Raw genomic sequence first — 13,176 nt, 5'->3', positions numbered from 1 at the left:
AGAAGCAGGCGTCATTTCTTTTTTTTTTTCTGGTTCTTCTCTAATACCACTCTCTATTCGTCCTTGATGGTATTTTTTGCCTTTGGACTCTTGGGAACCAAGAATTTGTCTGTGAGAGCCCAACGACGCCTTGACCAGTACGGTCGCCTATCATCCCGCAATTTCACTCGATCCGAGACGAAGGCACTAGGATCGTATGATGCAAACATCGTGTTTGGCTCCAGTTTCTCACCTTCATGACGGTTTGCCAACTCATTCGGTGTGTGTGTAGCACTTGCCATCCTCTCATCTATCATACGGGTGCACATCATATTGTTTATTTGCTGCGGTTGCTGCTGGCCCTGGAGTGGGGCCGGTGGTGGTCTGCCGTGCTCATCCACGTCCTCCAGGAAAAGTGGAATGGCGGGATCCCAATCCCGCTGCTCCGCGGTGCCCGGAACTCGTGGAAGGAGACCGTGGGCCGCATAGCGCTCCACCACCGCCCCGGCGCGTATCAGCTGCACGAGCAAATGATCCTGGTGGTGTTTAAACGCAAACCGGCGCCCGCTGATACTTGACGGCGTGCCGTCCGCAAACTCAAAGTCGGCGATCTCCCGCGATGGGCCGTAGAAGCCGGGCCGGCCCCCGTGTCCGTGGTGGAACATCCACTCCGTGTGGGTCTTGCGCATCCGCGGCTTCGGCAGCGGGTGATCGGCGCAGGCCGGCGGGTACGTTGGCGCCTCACCGGCGGCGGGCCACGGCGAAGTGGCGGTGCCGTCGTAATTAGACTTCACTTCAGAGAAGGCACGTCTTGTCGTGCATAGCGGGGCGGCCAGCGGCCCACAGAGAGTGCGGAAACGCATCAGACTTCATAGAGAGAGAGGGTGTGTGTGTGTATGTGTGTATGTGTGTGGAGAAAATGAATAGAAGAAAGAGCGAAGAGGTAGGAAAGGAGTAGAGGAGAAATATACAAAGCAGCAAAGAGGAAGCAATAACAACACTAGAAACAGAAGAAGAGAAGAAAATAAATTTCTTTTTAATACGAACGTGGTATTACCAGCAAGAAACTGGTATAGATAAGAACATATGTATATAATACTATATAGATATGTAATATTATACAGAAATATAAATATATATATATATATATATATATATATATATATCCTTCGATATGGGCAAGGAAAGCAAGATTAAGAGTGTTGCGCAGTTAAGGCACAACTAGAATAAAGACGCAGTACATACCTTGCGTGGGACGGTTTAGCGGAGGATATTATCAAGACATAGGTAATGTTTCCATCCACTTTCACTGGTGGTAATGCAACACTGCAAAGATCGTAAGGTCCAGAAGAAGCGATGAGTTCCATAGACACAGCACCCTTTGACCGAAAAAGACTCACATTAGTTGCAACACCCTTCTCTGCGCTCTTACCCCCATCTTGTGATTTCATTAATAGTAGCAAACGACCAGTTAAAACACCAGGTGATGCTGCCACAATACACACCTTGCTATTACTAGAAAAGTATGTGTCAGTTGTTTGCATCAGTGCGATAGGGTTACTTGCGCTCCCGCCCTTGAGTTCCCCTTGCAGTACTGTTTCTTTGAAACCAGTGCCCTCTGGAGGAATCTCCTGCAACTGGTGTGGTTCTGTAGTCTCTACAACGATTTCAAAAGCGGCAGGAACACCACTAACCCACTGTGCAGGTATAATGGTATAATTACCTGCAGGAAGTGGTGGAAGCGGTTCTGTTGTCAGTGATTTTTCTTCTTGTAGCCCTTGCGGTTGCCGCTGTTTTCTCTCACCAAGAAGTCGTTTGGTGTCAAACGAAAGACACGTTGGAAGACTTGTGTCCACAACGGCGCCACCATGTGCGTAGAGTGGTGCTTGTAGAAGGAAATTGCACTCAGAATTAATAGCACCAACCCGTGCTGACCATTTAACCTCCTCATATGAAGTATTTCGCTCCTTCTGCACAACATGCACCTGTACCGATGGTTCACACTCTACTGAAGACAATCGCACAGAAATCATTGATGGTTTTGATAATGAAAGGAGATATTGTGGATTGTATGCAAAGGTTTGTGAATCGCTCCTTCCACCACAACTCACACCCTTTACCCAATTTCCCTGTATTACAGAGCAGTACTTTAAGTTATTACGTGGGATGGCATGTATATAGACACCACTTGATGATCTTTCCTTTTCGTTTAGTTTTATTTGTGACCACTCGGTATGCAAAGTAAGCGAGAAACTGAACTCTTCCTTCACTGTTGACTCCAATCGACTAACAAGAACCAGAAGGTCACTTGTTCCAGCTGGACAATTAAAACTTACTGTGTGTGCTGCTACACTTTTATAAATGACTTCATTTAGTGGTTCGAGAACTTTTTCTAACTCTGTCCCATGTGCCAGTCGACGACAGTAACACATACCAAATGTACAACGTGCTCCAAGATGTTGTGCAATAGAAGGATATTTTGTCACATCATAAATCTTCAAACCTACATAAGGTACCCGTTGATGGTCCTTCTCAAACTGCTCCCCAAAAGATTCTACATCAGTAATATGACGTGAAAATACAAGATGCATACGTGAAGGTCTTGATGTTTTGTTTATGCCAATATGATACTGTGGCATCTGTCCTACACTTAAAGTATATGGAAAACGACTATGACATGATAATCTTGTAGGTCTACGTGACATGCCATCAGGTGTTTTAAAAAGCATATAAGGATTCCAACTGAGTGAACAACGAAAAAAGTGTGTGCAAAGATCACGCCATGTAATCCAAAAGACTCCTTGATTAGCTAGCTCATCTGTATACTGCAAATCTGCAAGTAATTTCAATGACTCTGGATGTTTATCATCCATAGAGTACGCCCCACTCCAAGAACGTTGTCCCCAAGGATTTTTTAACTGTAAAAGACGTTCATCACCAATTTCTCGCATTCCTAGTACCGCGTAAGCATGACTTGAAGCAAGTCGTAACTTCTTTTCCAGTTCTTCCGATAGCTCTGGTGTACTTGCCGTTATGAGAACAGAACCATCCACATGTCTCCTATATAATCGTACCCAGTGTAATTCAGGGTCAAAACCTTCTGCATCAAGCATTATACCATCGGGAAGCCAACCAGATAATTTGTAGAGATCACCACTGCTACTACTTCCAGGAAAATCGTAGCTTCCACCGCAGACTTTCACAAAAGCCTTCTCCATTATTGATACCCATAATTCAGAATTGTCACGACTGTATGTGCAAAGCATCCCATGTGTACGAGGATTCGCAGGAAAACGATCATCCACTGTAATAAGTCGTGTCACACCATTTAATAACATTTTAACACAATATTTTCCTTTTGGGTTAACTACAGGATCACCATTATTATCTTGTGGATAAATAACGTTATTAATAATTTTTCCCTTTGGAAATCTTTGCTGATATGAGGCGCATATAATAAGGCTGCATACCATTGAACAATCCCCCACCACAGTTTGTTTAACGTTCATAGGGTCTGCAGTACGTATTATGCTAAGTTCTACATCAGGTTTAATATCACCTATTCGAAGATAAACTGCACCGGCTTGGCGCTGTAGTGCTGATAGTCTAGGCGTAAATGAGTCTTCCCAGTGTCCTTCACATGGCATAAAAACATTTTCTCTGCCATAACCCTCTTGTAAGTCATCCCAAATAGGGAGAAGAATAGTCGAAGTGATACCAGACTTCCTAAGAATTTCCATCTCCTCTGGTAGAACTGGGTTATCTTGCAGAAATCTTGGTTTGAAATGGTTATAATACTCACGTCTAAGAAGTAATAAATGTTCTTCAATTCGATTAAAATTTCCAGGTTTGTTACGTTCCCGCCTTCCCATATCGTAGGCATGCTGCAGTACATCTACAGCACGTTTGTATTCTTTCTGTTTTGTAAGAACTGTAGCAACTTCTATAGCCTTCATGACGAGATCTGAAGCACGCGGCGCAAAGTGAGCCGCCAGAGAATCGCTGGGATGTCTATGCGATGAGACTGGTGGTATTTGTGGTGGTGGAGGTGTTGTTGTCTTCCCGGTTGTTGGTAATGGTGGTGGTGTTGCTACTGCTGCGGGAGGTTTGTTGTTGGCCTGAGATGAGGATGAAGTGGTATTTGGAGTCATCAAATCATTTGATTGACTGTCTAGAAAACTTAGATAATCCCCATCATCATCGTCATCATCCTTCTTTTGTTGTTGCTGCTGGTTTTTTTGTGGTCCTTGGCCCGCTGGTGTTGAAAAAGGGGCAATGTTGTTTGGTAATGGCTGCTTTTGTTTCAATTGTTGTTGGTGTTCTTGTCTTCGTCGTAGAGTTTCTCGAATACGCTGAACTGAACGTGCTGCGTCTTGCATGTACTCTCCCAATACCATTTTCTGTGAATTTCCCAGTGATGCATCCTGCATAGCGACACGAAGCTTCTGTATGCCCACTATATACCACTCTTCTGCCTTGTCAAGTCTTCCTTCGCGCTCAAATATTATGCCATTTTGAATACACGACAAAGCCTCTGTGCTCATGTATGTTAAACAATTATTACCAATGCTTCTAGTGTTTCTCTTGATAGACACGTAGTAGGAGAAATAGCAGTAGCAGTTAAAAAAAAAAATAGAGCAATAAAAGCAACCATGTAAAAAACGAAAAGAAAAACAACATAAACAAATATCTGTGTATGTATTTATATAGAAGAAAGGGGGAGAATGAGAAAGAAGAAGAAAGACTCAATATATATATATATATATCTATATATATATACGTAGATTCACACACCCAGTTACTCTTCTCCTACCTTACTCCACATCCAGAGCCCGGTGTAATACCGGAAAGAGAGTGTCGTTGGTGAGTGGATCACCGGCTTTACACGAATGCAGTGGGCCGTGTGTATCCCGTGATGCCCACGAGTTCCGCACACCATCAAAGACACATCGATGTGGCATCAGTGTCATGGCATATTGATACGGTCCATTAACTGCACGGACAGATGGTGGCACATACGGGGCGGCAGATCCACACATCGTTGGCTGCAGTGCATTCAGTGTGTAATGATTAATGAAGAGTACACTACCAGGTTCAAGTGGTTCTAATTGTACTACAGGCAACTCACGCAGTCCTTCAATTTGACGAATAGCTCGTCCCATGTCAAATACACCACCAGCGCGAAAGCGACTAAAATCTTTGCCGTCTTGTGTGAACTCCCGCATCGCATGATGAGAACCGGGGATAACGAGGGTTTGTGGTACTGCTGCTCCAGTCGTCTTTTCACATTCGAGTCCTATCAAGACTGTTAGACTAGTGAGACTTCGAAAGTTTGTTGAGTTCCCTACAAAATGAAAAGGGGTGCAGTTGAGAAAATTGTGGGCATCGTGTATGGCGTCGTCAAATAAACGAATAACTATACCCCCTGACAATGCCGCAGCTGCCTCACCAATCACTCTACCCAATTCACCACATTCTGTTTCCTGTTCTTGTTGTGGTTGGAGTAGCAACTGCTGTAAAGGTGTTGACTCTGGCCATACACGACACCAGCACTTAGACCAGTTTTGCAAGTGTTCAAGGGCACGATCAAGGTGGTAATCACGACGCACCTCAAGTTCCATCTTTCCACTATCTCTGTAAGCTTCAAAGCTCTTCTTCACATCATCGTACTTGTACTTGTCGCCTATCTCACGTATGCGGCGATCACTTATACGCCCTGTACGTTCCTCTTCCTCTGTTGCAAAATTCTTCACATCCTTAAATTTCATATACTGTTCTCTCTGTGCCGCGAGCTTTGCATACACCCGATCCACCTCCCGCATATTTTTGCACTTCAACATCACCTTGCGGTAGTGCCGCTCGAGTGCCTGCGCCTCGTCCTGCCGCCTCAGTCGCTCCTGCACTTCTGGCGGTGGTGTCTGCGCTGCGAGATTCGCCGTTGGCCTCGCCGCCATGTGGGCGTTGAACTCCACGCGGCCGTCGTGTTCGTCGTCGATGGCGGGAAACACGCGGGGGCCGCGGGCGGCGGCGGCGGTGCGGCAGGCGGCGGTGAGAGCGGCGGTGATGTGCGGTGCGAGCAGCCGGCGGGCGACGAGAAGTCCCGACTGGCGATACGTGCGAATAGCGGCGGGAGATAAGAGAGCGGCACGGCCATCAACGTACAGCGTGGATGACATGGCCACCCGCCGTTCCTTTCATGGTACCACAAAGAGATAGAAAGAGAGAAAGAGGGAAAGATAGATAGATAGAGAATGGGGTAAAGAGAAGGAGATTATGTGTTTATGATCCCTCCCTATATGGGGGAAGGGAAGGAAAGGGGAATACTAAAGGAAACACACTGGCAGTTGGTACATACAGACCGACTTCTTCGCACGACCCTATATATATTTTGGAACGATATGAAACTAAGGAAAAAATAAAATAAAAAATAAAGTTATAACTAAGATTTTAGTTATCCTCATGAACTAGAATATCTTGTAACGTTAATGGAAAGTCACTTCACAACATCCTCTGTCATCATAATTGCCTATCAGGCTTCAAATACACAAACGAACCACCTCCTCCCATACAGAATAATATACTTAATGACCCGTCAATCGCGCTCTCACCTCTGAGGCAAGTCGCATAGCGCGATCTTCTGCACTGTTGTTACTACTAGTAACACCAACAGTACTTTCAGCATCTTGAATAATAAGACGACGCACAACTCTCTCTCTCTCTCTCTGTTCCAGTAACATTAGTCGACTCTGCAATTCCTTCTCCCGCGCCAGTAACTGAGACTCGCGGTACTCCAGCGCCGCCTCACGGTTTGCAATGGATCACACATCACCATTTAAAACACCATCACCACTGCTACCACTTCCAGCAGCAGCAACAGTATTATTATTATTATTATTATTATTATTATTATTATTATTATTATTATTATTATTATTATTAGCAACAGCCATAGAAGTAGGGATTGGTGTTACGAGTGCTACCGCAACCTCATGTGCATCACCGCCGAGCAATGCGTACGTTCGACGCGCCTCTCGACAGGAGACAGCGTTATCACTGAGGAGCGACATCACGTATTCCCCTGCCTGTGCATAACCGGGAAAAAACATTTCACATCGCAGTTCAAGTCCTTTCCCTCCGTGTACTGACATGCGACTGCCAAGTATGAGATGTGACGCGCCGGACTGCGCCGCGTGGGCGAGAAGATCCACTTCGAGTGCCCGCACAAAGAGAGCCCGTTGTGTGTCAGACGCATGTCGTAGAACTGAGCCTCGCATGCGGGGAAAGAGACAGCGTACAACCACGCACGATGCCTCCTCACCACCACTACTACTATGTTGTTGCGGTGTGAACATCTGATCTAAGAACAGTTGCTGGGCAAAATGAAATACAGCTGCTTTCACCATTTCCTCATTTGTTTCTGCAGAGATACTATCTTTGCATGGTATGAAGAAGGTTACTTGCACCCCATCCTGCTGGTCTTGTTGCTGTGCTAATACAACCGCATCCATATCTTTCGCATAAGGGCAACCAGTGAATGCAGCAAGGTCAGAAAGAAGCGCACTGCGCACTTGATCACGTTCTACATCTTTCCAGCCACTCTATGCAAACCAACGCGTCTGGCGTGAAAAGAGAGTGAGAGGGGAATCCCCATGTACATCCGAATGGGATGCACTTAACATCACTCTTGTTGTTGTTGGCTTCTGCACTTCTGTGGGAATTTGAACCTCTGAGACCATCTCAAATGCGGTGATCTGTTCAAGTTCCTCCTCAAAGGCAAACAATGGCGGAGGGAAATGCTGCAACGCTTCCTTTGGTTCTACTGAAGGCATAATCTCTCCTCTTTCTTTGAGTTTGTAGAGATAGTCCATCAGTCCATCGTCACTCATCTCTGAAGTCATCCACTGCTGCTGCAACATCTCTCTGCTTTCCTCGTCAAACTCTTGAAAGAACTCCTGCAGACGCTCTTGACGGCCAAGAGTTTTCACTTTGTCGGTTATTGGTGTTTCATCATTCTCATACGCCATCTCATCTTCTATTGTCACTGTATCGTTCTCTGTTATTGCATCTTCTTCTTTGTCGTCTTCTTCTTCTGTGAGATTATCTACTGATCTCTGCTCCTCCGTTTGTGTTGTACCTCTTGAGGTTATTTTATCATGGTTATCACCTTCAACCGAAAGCACATGTGTGTCCGTGCTCTTCATAATGGGTTCACCACTCTCATCAAGATGGTACTGTCGATACAAAGCGCAGAAGAGTTCCTCCTCCTTCACGTTAAGTGAAAGTGCACGTTGAACTTTTGCCTCCATATTAACAGGATTGTTCCTCTCGTATAAGGCAATGAGTCGCTGGTGCAGTTACTCCTTCTTAGGTGTTAACACCGTCGTAGTTGTTCCTCTTGCTGTTTCGATAGTAGTAGTAATAGTAGTAGCATTAGTACCAGTAGTAATAGTGGTTGCCGCAGAAGAGGCGCAACTGAGTTCATCCACACCTCTTCTACCACGACTTCTTGCAGAACTAACAGTGCTGGAAAGTGGATTGCCATCCGCGTCAAAGTTTTAGCGGCGGTGCAGTGAAGCGAAGAGAACATCCTCGTCTACATTGAGAGACATAGCGTACGAGACTTTTTCCTCCAGTTTATTAGGACAGTGTATTGCATAAAAGGCAGTAAGACGCCGTCGCAACGCGGTATTTTCATCACTTTCATTTCGTTCTTTTGATTTTTTGTTTTTGTTGAGATGATTGTTGTTCTTCCGTTAACGTGTGACTAACTGCGGGCGATTTGTTTTCAGCACCACTCTTCTTGTATTTCTCGCCCAGTTGCTGCAGTACCACATCAAGTGGTCCATCCATGTTCATAGCCGCCTCCATCTCTGTTTTTTTTTTTTTTTCGAGATGCTTCTTCTTCCGTTAACGCACGGTGTTGTTTCAGGAATGCCGTAATTTCCCTCCGTCGGTGTTCCTGCGCTGCGCTGCTGTACAACTGCTCCTCTGCAGGAATGCCGCACTTCTTGTAGAGTGCGTCAAACACCACTTCTTCACTCAATCCACGTTCCAGCAGTGGCTGTATCTTTCCAACTTCACTGGGGCGTACTGCCGATAGAAGGCCGTCATTCGACGTCGCTGGCGTGCCATTGCGGCCCGCTCCCGTGCGTACATCTTATCAAGACGCGCGTACACTTTTTCCATTTCGTGTTTATTATTACTATCGTTATTCTTATTTTTTATGTTTGCGTTGTTGAAACGCGGGTGTTAGGCGAGTGTGTTGAGGTCACTGAGCCTCGATGGTGCGTGTTCCCGCAGTTACGCCTCCAACAGTTCTCGTATACCTTTCCGCCTCTCATCATCTTCTCCACTGTCAATATTCATCGTGTTGTATATGTTGGGATTCTCCGCAGGGTGGCTGCTGCTCATTGTCATGTGTGCGTTATTTACTTTACTTGGATAAGTGATATATATATATATATATATATATATATATATATATATATACGTACAGGGAGAAAAGAGAAAAAAGAAAAGAATAGAAAAGAGAACAACTATGTCTTTCAAGGACAATTCATAGAAAATTGGACTCGTATATATACACATGCAATTGATTTTGTGTCTTCCTCTGTTTGGAGTGAATTAGAGGAAAGAAAAGATATTTTAGAGAGCACACCGTCACTTCTTACATGCAAATAAGGAATTCCCCATTTCTTTCCTTGCCTCTTCTTTTTTTTTACTTTCGCTTCCATCACTTTTCTCAAACTATTTTTATTGCTTTCGTACTTGCTTCCTCATGTGCCTGATTTTTTATTCTCTTGATTGCTTGACTTTGTATATATATACAAAATCACATGTACATACATTTAAGCAAAACGCCGGGATGAGATAAACACTATACCGTCGTAGTCTCTCCGTGTGTAAATATTGCTGTTACAAGTCCACACATACACACACACAAAGATATATATATATATATATATATATATATATATATATATATATCAAGAAACCAAAGTACCGCATGGCGGAAACGTAAACGAATCACACAAATGCACGCACTGCAGTCAAAAAAGGAAAGAAACTCGAAACAAATCATGAGAAAGAATTAAAAAAAAGAAAGGCGTGAATTGAGTGAAGGAAAACAAAAAAAAACGAGCAGGATCAAATAAGTGAATAAATCTTACACATGCGGATCGCATCAGGAGAGATAATGCATCCTCCTCCCTATTTACCCTCACATCTTTTTCTTTCTTTTTTTTTTTACATAAGGCCGCATGATCGCTTTTCTATTTCTTGTTGCTGCTGTTATTCTTGTGATCATTTAGCTTTACTCTTTTTTTTCGTCTCACCTGCAGAACAGGCGAGGTGGCGCAAATAAATAATAATGATAATACCAATAATAACTTGACACATGTAACGTGGTGGATGTACACAGACACATGCATGCACACGCAAGACTATATAAACATATATACCAGCAACTGATATACGGATGTGCTTGTACAAGCACACATTGACATTCTCCATAAGAGAAAGAAAGAGAGAGTTTTTTTTTATCAAAAATAATAATAAAGATAAATAAGCAATACTTTATACATACGAGAGTCTCTACAAGTGCAAGATTGCGTGCGCGCGGATGCGTCACTCGACCTCTAGAAAAGAAAGTGAGTGATCATTATAATAAAAATAATAATATAATAATAATAATAATAATAATAATAATAATAATAATAATAATAATAATAATAATAATAATAATAATAATAATAATGCGAACAGTGATGATATCAGTGGCAATAAAGAAAACAATAATACTCATGGTAACTTTAGTTTTTTTCCCCCTTCATAGTGTTGACGCTGTCATTCTTGCAATTGCTGTTAGAAAAGGTCTTCTTTTTTTTTCATTTTTTTCGACTTACCTTTCTTTTCCCTTACTCATCCTGATTTATTTTTCGCTTCATTCCTTTTTTTTTCTTTCGTTTCTTTTTTCGCCCATGTCCTTTGTTCCCGTTCACTTGTCATTTGCCCCTGAATACACACTTATTCCATTATACATATATATTTTTATATGTACACACACACACGCAAAGAGAGAGACACACACACACACAAACATCTTTTCTATCATTTCCTACTACACCCCTACTATTCACATGGTTCGTACATACAGGTATGCAGGTGAAAAGAATATATATATATATGAGACCTTCATTCTTCTACCCGTTGCAATCTCATCATTCCGCATGTGATGGTGGTGCGGCGCCTGTGCGGAGAACGTTCTGATAGTACTCATACTTGGGATCATTAGCGCATCGCTTGAGAACGTCCATTACGGGCCCAAGACACATCTCAAAGTGCCGGCGATTTAACTTTGCCGTAATAACGTGCGTTGTGGCAACCACATCGGCAACAGTGCGGTGATTGTTGAGAAACTCCAATTCGCCAATGTGATCACCGCCCGTGAATTCACAGACCCGCGTAGGGGCTCCATGCGCATCCCGTCCAATCACCTCAACTGTGCCCTCCATGATGATATACAGCCACTCCCCCTCCTCACCGTAGTGGATGATGTAATCACCGGGTTCAAACTCATCACTGCTGAGGGCATCCGCGAGTTGTAACTTCTCGTAATTATCAAGACCACCGAGGAACGGGACATTTGCGAGAAATTGCATATATTGTTCACGACGACGAATGGCAGTTCCCATCACGAGATTGCGGTACGTCTCACGATCCAGGACCCACGCCACGAGTTCATCTGTGCACACCTTCACTGTTGCCACAACAGGTGTATCATACATTAACTCCAGCTCCCCTACGGCTGTGCCTTCTGTCTTTAAATATACCTTTTGTCCTTCTTTAATAATATCCGCATTCCCAGATTGGATGATGTACAGTTTATCACACGTCGTCTGTCCTGCCTCCATGATGCAGTCGTCGTGTTTGAAGACTACCCGCTGCATAGCACCCGCCACAGTTTTAATATCACGTGTATTGAGGAACGAGAAGAGCACATTGTGTGTAAGGAGCTTCGTGATGAGTTGCACCTCCTCCTCTGTCTTTTCAAAGTACGGCGGTTTGTACAATTTCGCCTTCTCCGGGTCAATTCCTTCACTGCGAACGGTGCGTCGTCTGTTCTTTCCACCGCCAATCGCCGTGAGATCGGGCGCGGCCTGCTTTGGCACCCACACCGGCCCCTCGCCGAATGCCCGCTCCTCGTCCTTTGGGGTCTCCGGCTCCTGCGCCTCCCACAGGGCGATTGTGTTCTTCTCGCACTGCTGCATGATGCGCTTGCGGAGGTCAAAGTCGACGCGGGTGTCACGCAGCTCCACGCGGCAGATGCGGCGATTGACTTGCGTGAGTGTCAACAATTTGCGGCCGGCGTAGTTGGAGATGGGATTGTTGCTGATATCCAGGGCGTTGGCGGTGGGGTGCACCTTAAACACCTCCACAATGCGGTCTACTGTGGTGTTCCCTCTAACACTGTCGTCGCTGAGATCGGTGTTGTACAACTTCTGGTTGGAGCAATTCAAAAAGCGGAAGGATGGTAAGACTTCAATCACATCAAGCAGAGCGAGAATACCACGATTGCCAACGTAGTTTTTACTGAGATCAATTTCGTCAATCTCGCTGGGTGATGGGTGTTCACGAAAGAAATCCATAAGAATAGTATTAGGCTGTTTCACTCCCTCCTTGCGGCACGCGTCTAGGAAGAGGCTAAGCGTGTCCTTCCCAGGCATTGTTGGTGGGTATTCGTATGACTTCCTCTTGGATTTCTTGTATATATATATATATATATGTACCTGTGTATGTATAAGTGGATATGTATCTTTTTTTTTGTTATTTTGCTTTGTTTTATTTTCTTTCTGTTTTTCCTTTGTTTCTTTGGCCTTGAGTATGATTATTTCTTTTTTTCTCCTCGTTTTTCTTCCTTTATCGCCGTATAGTTGCTCTCGTAGCTGTTTTTTCCTCTTCTCTTTCTTCTCCCTTGTTGCCGTAGTAACAGTACAAATATTTTGTTCCCTGTCTCAAGAATATATTAGTGCAGAAAGAAAGAAAGCACATGTAATAAATCGTAGATCATACAGAAGCAATAAAGAAAAAAAAATAACATCAAAATATCTACAAAACAGACACAAAGAGACGCACAGTTTATACCAACCAGTGCATATATGTATATATGTGTACATATCAACATTGATGCCGACAGCA

At 44.1% G+C, this 13,176-nt stretch overlaps 7 protein-coding genes across 8 annotated transcripts; all 7 read right to left on the bottom strand.

The window, feature by feature from the left end:
- Window positions 1-53: 53 nt before the first annotated feature.
- Window positions 54-842, bottom strand: LSM04_000241 (uncharacterized protein; the record flags this gene model as incomplete). Its single annotated transcript, XM_067338506.1, has 1 exon — window positions 54-842. One exon carries the CDS (start codon window positions 840-842, stop codon window positions 54-56), a length of 789 nt encoding a protein of 262 aa, XP_067193637.1.
- A 330-nt stretch (window positions 843-1,172) lies between these two features.
- On the bottom strand, window positions 1,173-4,523 carry LSM04_001156 (Peptidase C2; the record flags this gene model as incomplete). Its single annotated transcript, XM_067338505.1, has 1 exon — window positions 1,173-4,523. One exon carries the CDS (start codon window positions 4,521-4,523, stop codon window positions 1,173-1,175), a length of 3,351 nt encoding a protein of 1,116 aa, XP_067193658.1.
- A 270-nt stretch (window positions 4,524-4,793) lies between these two features.
- On the bottom strand, window positions 4,794-6,155 carry LSM04_006404 (uncharacterized protein; the record flags this gene model as incomplete). The annotated part of the gene is made up of 1 exon (XM_067338504.1): window positions 4,794-6,155. One exon carries the CDS (start codon window positions 6,153-6,155, stop codon window positions 4,794-4,796), a length of 1,362 nt encoding a protein of 453 aa, XP_067193763.1.
- Window positions 6,156-6,560: 405 nt separating this feature from the next.
- LSM04_006834 (uncharacterized protein) lies at window positions 6,561-7,487 on the bottom strand (the record flags this gene model as incomplete). Of its 2 annotated transcripts, none has more annotated exons than XM_067338502.1 (2): window positions 6,561-6,779; window positions 6,819-7,487. In XM_067338502.1, the coding sequence occupies 2 exons, from the start codon at window positions 7,485-7,487 to the stop codon at window positions 6,561-6,563; spliced, it is 888 nt and encodes a 295-aa protein (XP_067193772.1). The 2 variants fall into 2 exon arrangements, with proteins under 2 accessions (XP_067193772.1, XP_067193773.1); XM_067338503.1 differs by having other exon boundaries at window positions 6,924-7,487.
- Window positions 7,488-7,577: 90 nt separating this feature from the next.
- On the bottom strand, window positions 7,578-8,285 carry LSM04_008832 (uncharacterized protein; the record flags this gene model as incomplete). Its single annotated transcript, XM_067338501.1, has 1 exon — window positions 7,578-8,285. The coding sequence occupies one exon, from the start codon at window positions 8,283-8,285 to the stop codon at window positions 7,578-7,580; it is 708 nt and encodes a 235-aa protein (XP_067193801.1).
- A 527-nt stretch (window positions 8,286-8,812) lies between these two features.
- Window positions 8,813-9,396, bottom strand: LSM04_007570 (uncharacterized protein; the record flags this gene model as incomplete). Its single annotated transcript, XM_067338500.1, has 2 exons — window positions 8,813-9,120; window positions 9,306-9,396. 2 exons carry the CDS (start codon window positions 9,394-9,396, stop codon window positions 8,813-8,815), a joined length of 399 nt encoding a protein of 132 aa, XP_067193786.1.
- A 1,802-nt stretch (window positions 9,397-11,198) lies between these two features.
- Window positions 11,199-12,704, bottom strand: LSM04_004560 (Cyclic nucleotide-binding domain; the record flags this gene model as incomplete). Its single annotated transcript, XM_067338498.1, has 1 exon — window positions 11,199-12,704. The coding sequence occupies one exon, from the start codon at window positions 12,702-12,704 to the stop codon at window positions 11,199-11,201; it is 1,506 nt and encodes a 501-aa protein (XP_067193731.1).
- Window positions 12,705-13,176: the final 472 nt, after the last annotated feature.

This window comes from Trypanosoma melophagium (genome assembly GCF_022059095.1).
Source record: "Trypanosoma melophagium isolate St. Kilda chromosome Unknown ctg15segment0, whole genome shotgun sequence".
NCBI lineage: Eukaryota > Euglenozoa > Kinetoplastea > Trypanosomatida > Trypanosomatidae > Trypanosoma > Trypanosoma melophagium.
This window is presented reverse-complemented; position numbering and strand designations above follow the sequence as displayed.